Consider the following 17,034-nt stretch of genomic DNA (forward strand, 5'->3'; position numbering starts at 1 on the left):
AAAAAGAGACACTTTTTTTTAGAAACTGCGAGCAATTTAAAATTATTGAACGGAGATATCAAAATAAACTACTGAGTTATATAAAATTATCACACAAAAATTAACACCTCATTAAAATTTTGTCATTTCACTAAAATATCAAATTATTTACCAGCAGCAGTAGGATTTGATAACAGATATTCTACAAAGGAAAAGAGTAAACACTAAATACAAATCTTTGAACTCTGATATGATAATGTAATCCGCATGTTTTACCATCAAGTTTTACAAAGTTGTTTTTGGTGCTGAAATATATTTGGATCAGTTTTTTATAACCTAAAAATTTTCGAAAACCAGTTCAAAATCGAAAACCATTCCAGGCAAAACTCTAAAACGTCAATTTTGGATTATAAAAGTCTAAATAGCGTTGTGGGGAAACTCGCACTGAACTGTTCCTTAATCAGCCGAATGAAATCTTAGGCTGCCGTGATCACAAAATAGTTTTTTGTTGTGGCAGGGATGATAAAAAGCCAGCTTAATTTAAAAATTTTATGTAATGGTGCAGTCGATTTTGTTGGTTAACTCGCAAGTCGTCGAAGGAACATAAGGGGCTTTGCTTTCCTGGTTTGCGTTGCCGCCATACGCCGGAGCAGGCGGGTTGTTTCCAATTGTCATGTCAGCCAAGTCCCGAATGAGCATGAACTTCTTGGTGCAACCGCCGTATAGAATAGGGTTGAGACAGCTGTTGACGTATGTGAGGATCTGGAACACGACAGTCATGTAGATGACGGGGACTTGGTGATCCTTGAGGAAGTGGAACTCGTTGATCATCTGGATTGAGTAGAAGGGCGCGTAGGAGACAATGAAGCTCATCACTATCAGACCCAGCACGAAACTCAGTCGGTGCTGGTTGATGTGACACAGGGCACTCCTCGGGTTTCTAGAATGAGTATAAAAATTAAAAGAAAGACTTGTATAATAAGTAATGAAATTTATGAAGATATTTTCACTGTACAGTTTGAATTTACCCACATCATTTTGGTCAAAAATATGTGTGGGGGATTCGGAACGCGCGGAACATTTTCCGCGCTTTCTGACTGTTTTGCAGAAAAATTCGGCAAGCTCAATCCATTGTTTTTCTCAAAGTCGACTAATTAATAAACGGAATAAAACCCTTTTTCTACTTTGACCGCACACTTCCCGGATAAATTCATGCCAGTCAAAAATTCAGTCAAGAATGTCCAAACTATATTGCATTTTTTCACTTTGCACATTTCAACTATTCGCATAACAAAGTCCCGTAATAAATTTGAGAAATTTGGAAAATTCACAAAAAAATTCGTTGATTATAAAAATGAGCAGATTCCGCAAAGTTGTAAATTATGATGTAATGAAAAAAACTTTCATCTGGATTCCACAAATTGTACAGGATTCCACAAGTTTTGCGGAAGCAATTTTGAAGATAGTGTAATCTAACTATTTGTTTGTGGAACTGAAAACAATAAAAGTCAAAGAAAACTAGCAATGCTGCGAACCCCGCGACAAATCTGTTTTAAGCCTAATGCGGATTCCATTTATAATATAAAATTTACGCAAATTTACTTAGATTTTTTACTAAGGTTTTTCTACTTTTTCCATGGCTAAGTTAGAGCTTTCCACCACTTTTCTAAAGGAAATTATAGGTAATGGTTCACTTATTAGTGATTTACTGGAAAATGATTCGATATCGTTAACAACTATAAGAACAACATACTGCTCAAAAAAATTATCAACCGCATTTGTAAGAAACGTTTTTAGTTAACAGTGCAAGCAGTTGCTATTTTTCTGGAATTTTTTTGAATGAGTCTCAACTGAAAAGCCCAATTACGCAAACCAAATTATTTTTTCGAGTTATACCTGGCTAAAACCTTCAAATAATATTGATATAGCACGTTTTAAAATTCAGCCATGTCTCTGAACAAATTTCTCAAATAATGGAAGAACCTTGGGGAAAAAACTCAATTTGGTAGCAAAAAAATAGTTATTCATGTTTCCGTGATGCTTATTAAATCATGTTTGAGGTGATTCCAATCAGTTATCAAAAAAACTGATTAGCTGTAACTTGTTTACCTGACTTGTCGAACAAAGTTTTTGAAGACTCCGACGTAGAAGAAAACCATCAAGCCCACAGGGATGAAACACTCCATCACAGCGAGAAAAGAGAAGTAGAAGGACTTCCAAGTTGGGTCCCATGTGCTGCCACAGTGCAAAACTGTGATGTTTTTCAGGATGATACCATGTTCGCTAAGGTCTGGATAGGAATCTTCAGTGGCCGAAGTAAATATGGCCATGGGAGCTAAAAACGTGTTTCGATCAAATTACCAAATTTGATTTTTTGTAGAAACATTTTGGAGATTTTTCAATCAGCTTTCAATAAAAGAAAAACACAAAAAGTATTACAAAAAACAGACGAAAACAGACTTCATTGAAAACAAAATATGTGAAATATTGTAAAATTTTTCTAGAACTGTAATTAAACTTTTGGTATCAAAAATCCAAAAACTTGACATCAGTCACGCGCGTTCTGATCAAGCTTCACAAAAGAAGTTGATGTGCAAAACAGCCAACCAAAAAAGTGTGTTTTGTTTTCAAAAAGCTAAACAAAAAAACCAAATGTGATGACCCTGAGGTTGATCTTGCTACACTGCTTTGATTTGTATTAAAAAATGTATTAAAAACAAAAGAAACTTTGTTGGATTAGGTAACGTGCTCATTTGCCATTGACACAAAAATCGCCCATTACGTTTGGACAAATTAAGATCAAACTAATCGATGTTTTCCGATTTTTTTTGTAAATGCCTGATTAACACATATTAAAAGTTAACAAACAGATTTGACAAAAAGTTAATTTCAGATTTTGCTACTAATGAGGACGAAAAAGTACAAATAAATTTTTATACTCACCAGAAATTATAAAACCACTTAGCCAAACAATAAGCAGAGCGATCGTATTGTTCGAGTGGTATGTTGAGCTGTAGGTGTATGGCTGGTTCATGGCTTGGTATCGCTCATAGCTCATCATCACAATGAGCCAAGCACTCACGTGCTGAGAGAGAACATCGAGGAAAAATTTCGGTCTAAAACACAGTGTAGGAAAAATCATCAAACATGTTCAAGAATTAAATACCTTAAAATAAGGCAAGAAAAAGCTGTAAATGTTTTGATTATATTAACCGTCAAAATTGGTAAAATTACTAGAATGCTTACAAAATTATATCATGTAAGCGAAAACAAAAACTCATGTTCAGCTTTGTATCAAAACGTCTTTCTTTTCTCAGGAATTAGGTAGTTGATAATTGTTGAAAGATAGTCGAGACTCACTTGCAGAGATATGGCGAGATGACATGCTGCAGCAATTGTTCCAAACTCATCACTCCCAATACAAGCAGGTATATAATGTCGGAAATAGCCAAATGAACAAGAGCGTGGCTCACAATGTGTTTCTTGATCTTTTTCCATTGGCGTCGCATTATTACCAAAGCAGAAATGTTGGCAACTTGGCCAAACGCAAACAGCATTGGCATCAAAAATCGTGTCATCAGCATTTTGTTATCTTGGAGATTTTCAAGCTTTTATCAATATAAAACAATCAACAAGCTCTGATTCACCAAATCTGAAAGAAAATTTGAACAAATAGGCAATTAGATTTGAGCTAGTTTTGAATTCCGAAGCAAATTATTTATAAGTTGCTAGGATTGATTCAATTTTTTCACGTATTTGTGAAACAAAATGGAAAAACAAGTTCAGATTCAAAAAACAAGAAATATAGTATAAAAAATGAACCTTCAGGTAAATTGGTTTGCCAATTGAAAGCAAAAGATTGTGAAACTTCTAGAATGATCTTTTTTGCTCTGTGATTTTTTTGAGCTATTTAAAAGGCAGTAATTTGCCTCAGAACACCATTGATACAAAATGAAAGCTTAGAAAACAAACACTGAACAGGAAATTATTATAAAATTAGGATAAAAGATAAGGGAGTGTCCTCAAGGCTCAAAACGTGGGGAGGGATTGGGTGTAACTGCATAATGCTAGGTAAATAATACGACTGGACCTTAAGACGACATTGCAATATGTGACAATTTAGAATTTATACAGATAATTTGAACTCTTCGAAATTAATCTATTATAATTCTCAGAAGTGTTGTCCCAAAGACCCACCAAAAACGGTTGTTGTCTTAACAGCTGTCGCATTATTTGCCGGATAAAACCTGCCTGATTTGCGCATTTTTGTTGTTGATATCTGATGTGGTTGAAAAGGTCAAAAAGGGAAGACATGCCTCCAGAATTGTTTCTTTTCATTTTTATCTAAAAGCTGAGATCTGAACTATTAGTAATGGCAAAAAAATTGAACTGATGTTTTTGTTTTTGTCAGCTTCATTTTAAAACAATTTGCCTGACATACAAAAAAATATATTTGTAGACACAGTTATTCTCCAGCGGTAGAAGCTGTAGAAAAAAAATCAAAAAGCTTTTGGTTAATTTTTCTTAATTGCAGTTAAAAACGTACATTTTTAGCTTGCAAAATATATAACAAGATAACAAGATAACGTTTTAGGTTTTTTATTCCAAACTCTTGTGTTTCTAAATGCTTTCGACTTTCAATTTTAATGAAAATTTTTCAAAAAACTTTATTTGAACAACTGAACTCTCAAACTTTTCCAAAACGGGTTTGAAGTTTAGTAGCGTGTTAACGTTTAGTAGCCTAGAAAATCAAAATTTATTCAAAAACAGTATAAAAATATACAGACAATTCAGCCTGAGACAATTCAGCCAGTTTTACAAAACGCTCATTTCGACAGAAAAAACATCGGAATTGGAGTTATTTCTCGGTTTAAGGTCGCCGGTGGGCGCGCTACGCGCGCGTCGCCGCGATAACCGGCTCTAAATTTTGTATAGAGTCCTACCCTCTGTTGGCAAGCTCGCAACACGTTTACGAGACTGCGGTGGTCACTATTATTAGCTGAATTGTCTTTGGTTGAATTGTCTGAATACTTTTAGCTGAATTGTCTGAATTTCAAATCGGCTGAATTGTCTTTGGCCGAATTGTCTGGACGCGTATAAAAATAATTATTATTACAAAAAAAACGGTACTGGTTAAAAACCTTCTGCTCCGCTCCGGTCATGCACATACAATTGACACGAATGATGATATTATATTAACTGCATGAAGCTTTTTCAGAATTGTCAGAGCCGCATATATGATTCCGTGTACTACATACATAAAAATTTAATTCTAACTTATTGTTCCGACTTTCGAGAACATATATACAGATCTGCGAACTCAACTGGGTCAATTTTTCTTACAAGATTTGAAAATATTAACAATGCAGTTTTTTTTGATCTACTGAATGCACAAATTGAAAGCGTTAAATATATAAATTTTTTTCAAAATATTTTCAATCAAACAATATTGGGCAGTTTACATGCATTTTAAATCTATTATTTGCACAAATGATTTCGTGTAGTGTTTATTGTTCCGACTTTCGATACAAAAGTAACGGAATATTTGTGCTCAAGGTGGGTTTTTTTTTCTTCAGACAAACTTCGACTTTTTAACTAGCCATTTTTGACGGTTTTTTTTATATCATTCGAAAGGTATTGTTGTCCTGAGCTGAAATTTGAAAAGATATTTCACCTGTGATCATTTTCCGTAAAGTTACGGGGTTTTAAAGATTGTCATTTTGGCCAATTTGGGACAATTAACGCGCGATACAATTCGCGCTATTAACGCGTAAGCGGAGAGTTAATCCGTCTTATAAATTGCTCCAAATTGGTTGAAAGAAGCTTATATACCATAAATTATTTGTTACAAGGAGGGAAATCTATCCTTTTGTGCTTTATATGGCGTGTGGGGGGATAATTTTCATAAAAATTTTTAGATTTTAGAAAAAACAAATTTCATTTTGTTTTATTTCATTAAATTTTTTAATGTTATCATTGCTCCATAAACCTTAAAAGGCAGTCGGAACATTTAGGGTTTCGCCCTGATACGAGCAGTCTTGTTAAGTTTCAAAACAAAACGTTTTTTTTTTTAAGAAAACTTGGTTTTGTGGAGGTTAGAAAACCGCTAATAGCTTGTGTTGCCTGCTACTTACCGATGATAATTAAGGGAGAAGAAATTGAATCAATGGCGCCAAATTTATTAATAACTGACTAGAAAAGAAAAATTGTTAATCTTTTTTGACGCCCAATTTGGCTTTCAAGAGTCGCTAATCTACAACTAATATAAATATTTAAAAACTTTCATTTAAAAATATCGTTTCCTCAAAAATTTTGAGAAACATAATTAGAATGCCTCAAAATTTCATTATCAGGGAGACTTATAATCAGTTTTGACATTTTGATTTGCTGCTAACAATCAGGGGTGGATACTTTTTGATGATTTTTTACTCAATCACTTTTCGATAACTCTCTTTTGCAGGTTTTTGGTACGCTTCGTTTAAAAACAGTTAACAAAATTTGGCTTTTTCTCTGCAAGTAGCATAGAAAATTCTGAGCTCAGAGAGACAATTTTGAAGCATATGTAGAAAAAGGAAAGCATTTGTTTTTTTGAAGTTTGATTTTTGAATTTGCTTTATTGCGAGGGGTATATGGGGGGAACCAAAACCGTAATGTGACGCTGCTAGCAAAAAAAGGTGACGTACTTTTAAAATTATATTACCATTCAAAGTTTTGTAAAAAGGAAAATACGCTTTTGTAAAAACAAGTCAAAATAGATGCACTTATATTTTTGAATATTAGGAAGTTGCTACGGCTCAGCAATCAAAATACTGATACCAAATTTAAAAATCCTGATTATCTAAAATTTCAGGAAGTTTTCAAAAAATGTCTAAAAACCAAATCAACATGGGCAAATTTGCACTCTGGAAAGCTTTTGAGATATAATTAGTAGTTGTGATAACTGTTGGATTTACTCAAGTAATTGTAAAACAGAATAAGTAAAACGTTTTAATTTAGACTGCTAACTTTGTCTTAATTTAGATCTGAGATCATGCTTGTCTTTTCATGTCTCTATCTCAACAGCAATGTCCTAAATGACTATTGCGCTTGGCCTGCATGAACGGCCTTGAATAGTAATAACAATACATAACAGAATAATTAATAGCACTATTCTCAGAGGTTACTGTGGCAGCAGTACTACACGGTACCACATTCCCCTGACAACAACAAAATTTTATATAATACTTTATGAAATTTTATAAATAATACGAGTTGTTCAAAGTTTACAGAAAATTGTTCTCCTTTTCCTTAGTCTTTTGTTATTTTCTTTAAAACTTCTTCTTTGTTTCTTGCGACGTTCCATGATCCCGCCTCGTCCAGTGACGTAGCACCAAACTTTCTCTTGAAAAGGTGTCTCTCTAGCCTGTCAAACGTGTTAGTTTCCGACGCTTCCTTGGTGTTTATGTTTAACTTCGCTAGTCGCAATCTATAGGCCTCAAGGGCTGCCAGGTTCAACTCGGTGACATCGTCCTCACAACCAATCAGTTTTATCGAGTGTGATACGGGACTGCCATACCTCTTCGGTCCCTGGTTTTTAGTTTGTCTATTACTCCGTCTGACTGTCGTGGTGTCTTCCTCCTTATCGGATTCGTCCGCAAATCCTGGTGTGGAATAATCTACTGGGTCCATTTGTCGTGACATTAGTTTCTCGGCTTCTTTCTGGACTCCGCGAGTCAACACTTGATTTGTTACATCTTCCCATTCTTGAGATGTCATGTTATTGTTTTGAAATGTGTCCAGAATTTCTTTTTCACTTGTCTGTTTTGTGATCTTCTTGGTAGTAGGAGCTTCCTTTGGTGTCGACGACGGTATGTATACTGCCTCGTTACTCGTATCACGTTGTTTAGTAACTGTTTTGGCAGCTTTCGTCGTTCCTGATTCTTGTGTTTTGCCCCTTGTCGGTTTTTTGTTCTGGACTATCGGTCCTGCTCTGTTCGGTTTTTCCCGTTTACCTCCTAAGTTAAGGCCTCCGCTGGTTCTTGTGTCTCTTGATGTGACTACGCTCGGTGAGTTTTGGAACTTTTCTTTTAGCTGACTATCTTCTAGATTTTCGTCTTGCAGCCCCCGGTCTTTCGCGTCATGTTCTTCGGCAGAATCGCTGTCTTCCTGTACTGGGAGTGTTCCTGTTTTTTGTTGTTTACTTCTCGGTTCCTCTCCGGTTGGGCTCCTTTTCTTCTCTGCACTATAGACTTTGGGCTGTGTGGACAGTTTAGATCGCGCAATGTCGCTTTTTCTATATACTGCACCCGCAGCCGTTTTGATGGTCGATGGTGTCGCTGATACTATCTTGGATTTTAAGGGTATTGTCAGGGCCTTCCCGCTCTTCCTTTGTTCGTGTTTCCGAAGGAAACTTCCAGACAAATCCTCCTTTGATTTGGTTTGTTTGTCTTCAATGAATCCACGTTCCCATGAGTATAGAAGTTCTTTCCTCAGTTCGGGATTTATCGTACTGGTTTCATCTACGACCCGGCGTAATTCGCTGTCTGAGAGGTCCCGTCTGGTGGCATTCCACTTAGCGTTTGCCTCTAGAAGTTGTTTGAGTTCTTTAGCTGTGGCCCTCTCTTTTGCTATCACCGTGTCGTGTCGAAACAAAGGGCTTGTATCCCTGCTATTTCGTCCTTTGCGAATGATTTTAACATTCTCCCTCGACTGATCTATTCGCCTTTTCAGCTGTGATGCTGTTAGTGCCGATCTCTCCAAGTGTTCTTTATCTAAACGATCAGAATCCATCAAAAATTTATCCCTTACAATCTTAAATTCGGTTTTCGGTAATCGGCCAAAGTGTGCTTCGAACGGGGACACTTTTATTGATTTCTGTTTATTCCATCTTAGGTCCCTAATTATTGTACTCAAACATAATTTAATCGATTGTACTTTCTCGTCGAGAAGCATTACCCCCAATCTTCTTTTAATGGTTTGTATTGTTCGTTCGACCAAGCCGCATCCTCGGTGATCCCCGACTGGACAGAATTTTTGTTCGATGTTATTTTCGGTGCAAAATTTTTTCATAGCTTTCCCTTTGAACCCCGAAAATTGGTCCGTTTTAATTGATTCCGGTATTCCATGAGTGTCTATGTAAGTACGGAGAAATTTTATTGTTGATTTTCCCCCTGTAGATTTTGTTACTTTGACTGATGGAAATTTTGAGTATCTATCAATAGCGACTAATAAGTATATCTTCTTCCCCTTATGATCTTCAAGTGGGCCCGCATAATCTAATTGTAGTTCTTGACCTGGCTGTGACAACAGTGGGAGTGGTTTAGTCGAATTTTTGGGAATTAAGTATTTAGCGTTCTTACCATAACGAGTACAGCTTCTACACTCTTCGGCCATATTGACTATGTCTTTATGCATATGCGGCCACCACAGGTAGTTTGAGACCTCCAACATTGCTTCCTGTCCAGGATGACCTTGATGAAGTCGTCGGAGCACTGCTTGTCTCAACTTTTCGGGCACGGCCAAACGATTGTCTACTAGAAGGCAATCGTCTACCACCGACATCTGGTGCCACAGAGGATTTGTGTAGGGTCCCATGAGCTCGAAACCATGTCTGTCATTTCGTTCGACTACTCTTCTTAGCCGGTCCATCCAGGTATCTTCCGACACTAGTTCTGCAAGAAGACTTTTGTCAAATAATTTGACGAGTGAAAGTGGGTTATCTGACTCCATTAACTGTTCCCCCCGTTTGTACTCAGATTTTCGTGAATTGTGTCTTGTTTTTTCTGGTGTGATTACACAAGTCTCCGTTCCTGAACTGTAATCCCGGTCGTCACTATCCAGAGTTAAATCGACTTCGACGATTTGTCCCACTTCTGCTTCGTCTCCGGAAGTGGACAGACCTGGTGATTTCGGGTTTTGTATCCCCGAGGTAGCCTCTAACTCCATTGCTACAAATGGGGGTTCTGTACTCCTTCCTGAGCCCACCAGTTCCCAGAATGAGACTATTTTTGATTGAGCTGTTGAAACAGTTGAGGTCGATGGTCCTTTTTTTCCTGGGCTGACTGCTTGAGCAGTTGACGTTGATTGTCCACTTTGGGTGTTTGGCAAATACCACCTCGCCTGTGTTGTTTGTTCCAAGTCCGAATCCTCTGATTCTGATATGTGTGGTCGTATCATCCTAGTCCTGTGAAACGTTGTTGTCACTTCTTCTCTCAAGGTATTGTTGTTATTTCTCTCCTGGATCCTGACATTCTTTTTCTCTTTTCCGCTATTATTCAATTCGTCTGATTGCATTTTTCTCGATTTCTGATTTAAGAATTTGCTGGTTTTTTCTAATGACTGAACCGACTGTATCCGCTGACGATTTTGAGATATACTGATTTTTGGATTTTCGCGCTTTTCTCGTTGAAACGAACGCGAATCTTCATTTCTTTCGTTCCGGTCGTGCTTTGTCCATTTTGGACCGTTTTGGTTGCTATAGCAACGGGTAGATGACGTGTTCTTAATCGACATATTTTGATCAATTCTAGAATATTCTAGAACGTTTTCGTTCCGGTCGAGCCTATACTGATCATTTATCCGACTGTTTAAACAGTCGAGAGCTTTATGGAAACTTTCGATTGATGTAACTACGAATTTTTCATCCAATACTGACTCCGGCCAGGGTTCCCCCTTTGGATTTCGAGAAAGATAATCTACTATACCCATATCTTTTCCTGGTAAATGAACAACCTTAAATTGGTAAGGTAATAGTCTGTCTACCCATCTAGTTAATCTAGATTGGTACGTTTTATTTGATTTATTTTCATCCAAAGCAGAGACTAGCGCTTTGTGATCTGTAGCGATTACGAATTCCTTGCCTAATAAATAGTGTTTAAATCGATCAACCGACCATACAACTGCAAGCAGTTCAAGCTCATTTGTGGAATATTTTTTTTCTTGTGTATTTAGGTACCTGGAAGCGAATGCGATTGGTATCCACTCCCCCTCAGCGTTTTGTTGTTCTAGCGATGCGCCCAGCCCACTGTGACCTGGCATCACATTTCACCCTAGTGTCTAAACTGGGGTCATAATAATGAATTTTTGTTATATTCGCAACCGCTGTTTTTATTGACTCGAATATTCCCGAATGTTCTTCTTTCCATTCGAATTTTTTTACTTGAATTTTTACACTTTTGAGTTTCTTTTTCTCATTTTCTTCGCGTAATAGTGGTCTCAATTTTTCTGTTAGCGTAGCCGCATTTGGGATGAACTTGGCCAGATGATTTATACTGCCTAGAAATGATCTAAGTTGTTTCAGTGATGTTGGCGGGCTAAGTTTTAGGATCGCTTCTGTTTTTGTGATTTTAGGAGAGATTCCGTCCGACGATAACTTATGCCCCAACCAATTCACTTCCTGTTGAAAAAATTCACATTTCGACAGTTTTAATGCCAAATTCTCTTTATCTAGCTTTTTTAGGACATTCATAATCAATTCTTCATGTTCTTGTTCACTCCCTTTTGATACAATTAGTATATCATCAAGAAAACAGAACGTGTTTTCCGCATGATTTAATGTTCTGTCCATAGCTTTTTGAAAATCTGCTGGCATGTCTGCCAAACCATAAAACCCTGTTAAGAATCTGTATGTACCAGTGGCTTGCCCACCTATGATGTTGAAATTGCATTGTTTCGCTGTCTCTGCAGTCAACTTTAATTGACTGTACGCGTACTTCAAATCTAGTACTGAGAAATGCAGTTTCCCGTTTGTGTTCGCTGTGACAATTTGGCTAACACCGTCTATCAATTCATCCACATTTGGCATTTGATATTTGTTTTTAAACAATTGTCTATTGATAGGTTTGGCGTCGAGCGCCAATTTTATGGAATCATCTTTTTTCACTGTTATTACAATAGGTGCTATAAAACAATCACTAGTGCATTTGTCTAATCGTTCTATATGCCCTTCTTTTAACAGTTTTTCCATTTCCTCGTACACTTTCTCTTGTATGTGTATCGGAATGCGTCTCCCCTTTTCTTGTAAAGGGCAGAGTGGGTACTTGAACTTTGTGCTAACCACATGATTTTTTGAGCACCCTTGACGATCGAAAAGATTCTTAAATTTACTGTAAAATTTGTTTTTCCAACCTTCTGACTGTTCGCACAGTAAGACATCAAACCTCGTCTTTTCTTTTGGTGCCAACTTCTGTGTTGTGTGTATTCCCACTTTGCTCTGTAAATCCAGCCCCAAAATACACCGTGTGCGTCTTTCTGTGATTAAGAACGATGCTCCCACCACTTCCCACCCCGCCGAACGGATGTTCGTGGTGATTGCACCCAGTATGTTAATCGGCTGCTTGTTGTAGTCTACAAATTTTGTAGTCAAATTGAGATTCTCCCGTGGAATAAACTTGGTATTTTTCGAAGATTCTAGAATCATCTTTGCAGTCGCCCAGTTCAAGAAAGATACTGGACTACCCGTATCAATGGTCATATTTATGATCTGATGATCGATTCTCACCAGAGCCTTTAGTGACCTTATTTGTTTCGATCGGGTATTTCTTCTGATGTCAACCTTCTGTACATCCTTTCTGTGCTTGTCGGATTCTTTGTTTTTATTCGATTGCCCTTTTATATATTCATCAATTTCTTCCAGCGAAGATAGTTCTGATTCGATCGACATAATTTCGAATTCCTCACACGATTCGAATGACTGAATCAGGTTACACTCTTCATCTGAGCTTGATGATTTTTCTGCAATCTCATTCACTTGTTGTGATTTACACATTTTAGCGAAATGGTTCGGTTTAGAACAATTCTTACATGTTTTACCCATGGCCGGGCATTTCTTCAGATGTCCTTCTCCGAATATTCGACCACATCGGGTACACGTCTTTGAATCTGCAAAACTTCTCCCCTCCTTTCTGTCTGCAAATTTCTTTCTATACCCACTGTTTGCTTGTCTTCTTCCGCTAGCATTCTTGTTACCGATACTCATTATGGGTTCTTGTTTTATCTTCGCTGCCCCATTTATCTGAACTGTACTTGCAGTTGTTGCGTTAGTTTTCTGAAACGCCTGTGTTGTCTGTTTACTTTGTTCAAACTTTAACGCTCTTTTCAGTACTTCTTCCGGTGAAAATGTTTCAAATGTCAATGTGTCTTGTAATACCACATTCTTCATTTTCGAGATGAATAGGTCCCGCACTAATTGATCCTCCAGTGTTCCTAGCTCAGCTTTTGCTGCTTGTGCAGTTAGTGCTGCATGAAATGCCTCGAGTGTCTCTCCAGTTTCTTGTGATCGATTGAATAGTTTATAACGTTCATATGTAACGCTCTGTGATTTGTCAAATGACACTTTCGCCAAGGCCACCATCTCTCGAAATTCTAACTTTGACACTTCCACATGGGGGTTCTTTTGGACGAATTTCTTCTTACCTTCTGTACCCAACGCCAGGAATAGTCTGGAAGCGACTCTTTTCTGTACCTCGTTGTAGTATACGTTGTGACCAACCTTTGGACCTCTAGCTCTTCTTTCTTCATTTTCCAGGTTAATTTTATCTCTAGCTAGTTGGTCTCTGGCTTCTCTATCAGCAATCGCTTGTGCATTTTCGTTTTCCCTTGGAGTTTCGGGTCTTGGTAACTGTTCTAACAGAACTTCTTTTGGTTCTTGTAACAAAAGTTCCGGGTCCACACTCTCCTTCACGGTTACAGCCAAAAAAAATTGATCTAGCCATATCCTAAAATTCCAGGGAGGTTCAGAGTTCGCGGTTGTCCAAAATACTGGAATCCCCATGTCCGTTCTGTTGTCTTGGGACAGGAATCCTGCTGACTGCGCCATGTGATAACTGTTGGATTTACTCAAGTAATTGTAAAACAGAATAAGTAAAACGTTTTAATTTAGACTGCTAACTTTGTCTTAATTTAGATCTGAGATCATGCTTGTCTTTTCATGTCTCTATCTCAACAGCAATGTCCTAAATGACTATTGCGCTTGGCCTGCATGAACGGCCTTGAATAGTAATAACAATACATAACAGAATAATTAATAGCACTATTCTCAGAGGTTACTGTGGCAGCAGTACTACACGGTACCACAGTAGTAAATGTCAAATGTTTACAGTTCATTTAAGTTGGAAATTTCAAGGGTTTGAAAAATTACTCTTTCAGACCAAAAGCAATATAATGATCTAGACAAACTTGGACCAGTTAACAATTCTGCCAGAAAATATTACAGGGACCTTAACATGACTGGGAAGTAAACAACTAACCCCAAAGTTCTCTGCTTATTGCATTTTTAATCAATCTTAAGGTCATTTTAATCAATTTTTTTTATCACAGGTAGGGCAGTACCTGCTGGTTGTAATTAGGTTGTTTGATCAGATCTCCGTAAATATGGGTCAACAGTTCATTACATGGGCCATTAGCGGCCCTTCTTGTGATTAAAATTTATTTCTACTAAGGGTTTTTGGACCTAGTATATGGCTGAAGATTCAACCTTAACCCTACTTTGCGTGAATAATGATTATTAAAACAAATTTAGATATTTCAGCGCCTGGAAAAAATTTCGGAGAAAATTTCGGAATAGTGGTGCTCGATGTGGTTTTTTCTCCAGACAAATTTCGACTTTTCAGCTAGCAGTTTTTGAAAGATTTTTCATATCGTTTGAAAGGTAATAAAGTCATGGGGATTTGAATACTGCCAGTTTGAGCGATTCGGTATTGAAACGCGATTACAACAATTTGGACATTTTTGCTAATAGCGCGTAAGCGGAGATTTGATACGTCAAATGAATGGTTCCAATGTGAATTGAGGTTTGCTATTAGATCTATTTAAGATTTCGCTATTTATAAAAAAAATAAAAAAATCACTTTACATTGAGTGTGGGAGGAAATTCAAAAAAAAACAGTCATGGTTTTTCGCAAATTTTTTTTCATTTTTTTTTTTGAATAAAAACGTTTTACCTTTTAAGAGCGAACGTCACTCTATAGAGTTGGAATATTCAAGGTTTCGCCCTAATACAAGCAGTTTTGTTTTGTTGCACAGTAAGTTACAACAAACATCAAAAGAGTTAGCGTTTCCGAACAAGTGGTGATAACGTTAGTATGGAGTAATTTAAGAATTCCAATAAAATTGAGCTGGAAAAAATTGTCGTTCGAATAACCGTTATTTCATTTTTTAAAAATTGAAACCGCTTTTTAGTAAGAAGAAAGACAAAAAAAACAAAAAAAAATTTCAATTACAAAGTTACATAAATTTTGTTCCGACTTTCAGAAAAATGATAGAATATTTGTGCTACAGTCAAATTTGGACTTTTTAATAAAACTTGATCTTTGGAAGGGTAATTTTTGTTCTCTTTAATTCAATTTTAAAAAAATGGGGGTTTGAATATTACCATTTTGGTTAATTTGGGATAACTATTCGGTGCTAATAACGCGTGAGCAGAGAGTTATCCATCTTACAAATAAATCCAAATGAAAATGAAACATGCTTTTTGATTTATTTAACTTTCTGCTAAATATGCAAGATAAATCATTGCATACTTCACATAGCTAATGGGGGAATGATTTCCGAAAAGTAAATTTGAAAGTTCGATTTTTTTGGAAAAACTTGATCATTTTTTTTTTAATTGTAACAGTTTATCCATAGGCTCTAGGGTGCTGTCGGAACCTCAAGGCTTTGCCTTGATACGAAGATTTTACAGAAAAAGGATGGAAAGAGACGGAATGAATATGCTCTCGATAAATTTTTGTCCTTCAGATAATTTTCAACCCTAAGATAGACATTTTTTGCTGAGTTTTTTTATCATCGGAAAACCATTTATGCGTTCAGTTCAAAAATGAAAAGATGTTTTGCATGAGATCTTTTCAGTTTTGTTGGGTGGGTTTGGAAAAAATCAATTTGGAGGAAAAGTTTCAATTTTTTTTAATTAGTCGGCTCCAAACTAAATCACTCCAAACTCAATTTAGGCACTTGCTGGAATCAAATATTCTATTTACTTTCCATTAATATGTTTACAGATGCAAAAAAATGTATATTTAATTAAACTTTTTATTCGAAAGTATTTTTTTACGTGCTGAAGATCAGTCAGAACTGAAAAACCAGTCTAACAACAGTTTCGTATTGTTTACTATCTAAAAATGGACGACAACTGAAAAATAGTCTCAAGATTGTTCAGAACAAAGCAAAGGTTTTCCAATAAAATCTCTCAAGACACAGTGAACAAAACTGTGCCTAAAAAACGAAGCCCTGTTTTTTTTTGACTAATGGTTAAGATGACTGAACTAATTTTGTTGAGAAAAGAAATATTTTAAAAAAAAACATTTTTTTTTCGAAGTCTTCGCCGACTTGCAATTCCAAGTACAAAACAAGACTAAATAGGTTTCCCAGTTCTACTTGGATTAAATTTTATTGACTAAATTAGTTCGCTGCCTACTCTAAGCGTTGATTTAAAATGAGAAGTTGTTTAAGTATTTTTTCCAAATTGGCTAAATTGTCATATCTGAAACTCTTTTTACTTGTTGAAAACTGGTTTAAGGAGATCTATCTTTCTATTTTTGAGTGAAGCGCTTCAAATTTTTTTCAGACTGTTCAAAAACAAATTGACCAAAAACTGCTTGCTCAAAAGTCAAAAAGAGAAAAATTCGACCCCCTGCCGACCCAAAGGGTTCTCCTTTTGTACTATTTTGAGAAATCCCTTTTTGAATGACTGGGCAATTTTCAACATTTTTAGGCGCCTTTGGCGTCAATATATACATAGTGAGGGAAATAAGGTCTTCTTAGTGATTTGGGAGAGCTCCGGAAATCAATTTGGTCAACCGAAGAAAAAGGCGGCAAAATGTTTTCAAAGTTTGTCTCAAAGTATTAAATAGTTACTTACCTCGTTCGTTATTTGAGACTATGGTCGTTTCAGAGAAGTATAAAAAAACTTTTCTAGACTAGAAACCACAAACAAAATCAACCTCAGAGAATCAAAAAAGATCAATTTTTTTTGGATCAACAGTCTTCTATGTTCAACTTGACAAACGACTGTTTTCATGTAGTTTGGAAATGTACTCTCAATTTATATATCAATAATTCATTCTGCTGGTAAGAAACCAT

The 17,034-nt window shown here is 36.4% G+C and overlaps 1 protein-coding gene across 1 annotated transcript; it reads right to left on the reverse strand.

The window, feature by feature from the left end:
* Positions 1-379: 379 nt before the first annotated feature.
* LOC134848500 (somatostatin receptor type 4-like) lies at positions 380-16,831 on the reverse strand. The gene is made up of 5 exons (XM_063865973.1): positions 16,814-16,831; positions 3,340-3,631; positions 2,923-3,095; positions 2,089-2,314; positions 380-919 (listed from the first exon to the last, which is right to left on the reverse strand). The coding sequence occupies exons 2-5, from the start codon at positions 3,561-3,563 to the stop codon at positions 529-531; spliced, it is 1,014 nt and encodes a 337-aa protein (XP_063722043.1). The 5' UTR covers positions 3,564-3,631; positions 16,814-16,831; the 3' UTR covers positions 380-528.
* Between the last annotated feature and the right edge of the window lie 203 nt (positions 16,832-17,034).

Source organism: Symsagittifera roscoffensis, chromosome 6 (genome assembly GCF_963678635.1).
Source record: "Symsagittifera roscoffensis chromosome 6, txSymRosc1.1, whole genome shotgun sequence".
NCBI classification, from domain to species: Eukaryota; Metazoa; Xenacoelomorpha; order Acoela; family Convolutidae; genus Symsagittifera; species Symsagittifera roscoffensis.

What these genes read in the sequence shown, in the direction of transcription:
- LOC134848500 (XM_063865973.1), bottom strand. Translation starts at nt 3,563, where the DNA reads ATGCTGATGACACGATTTTTGATGCCAATGCTGTTTGCGTTTGGCCAA. An exon ending in ATCTCGCCATATCTCTGCAA is followed by an intron (nt 3,096 to 3,339) that starts GTGAGTCTCGAC and finishes ACTGTGTTTTAG; the next exon opens with ACCGAAATTTTTCCTCGATG. An exon ending in AACTTTGTTCGACAAGTCAG is followed by an intron (nt 920 to 2,088) that starts GTAAACAAGTTA and finishes TACTCATTCTAG; the next exon opens with AAACCCGAGGAGTGCCCTGT.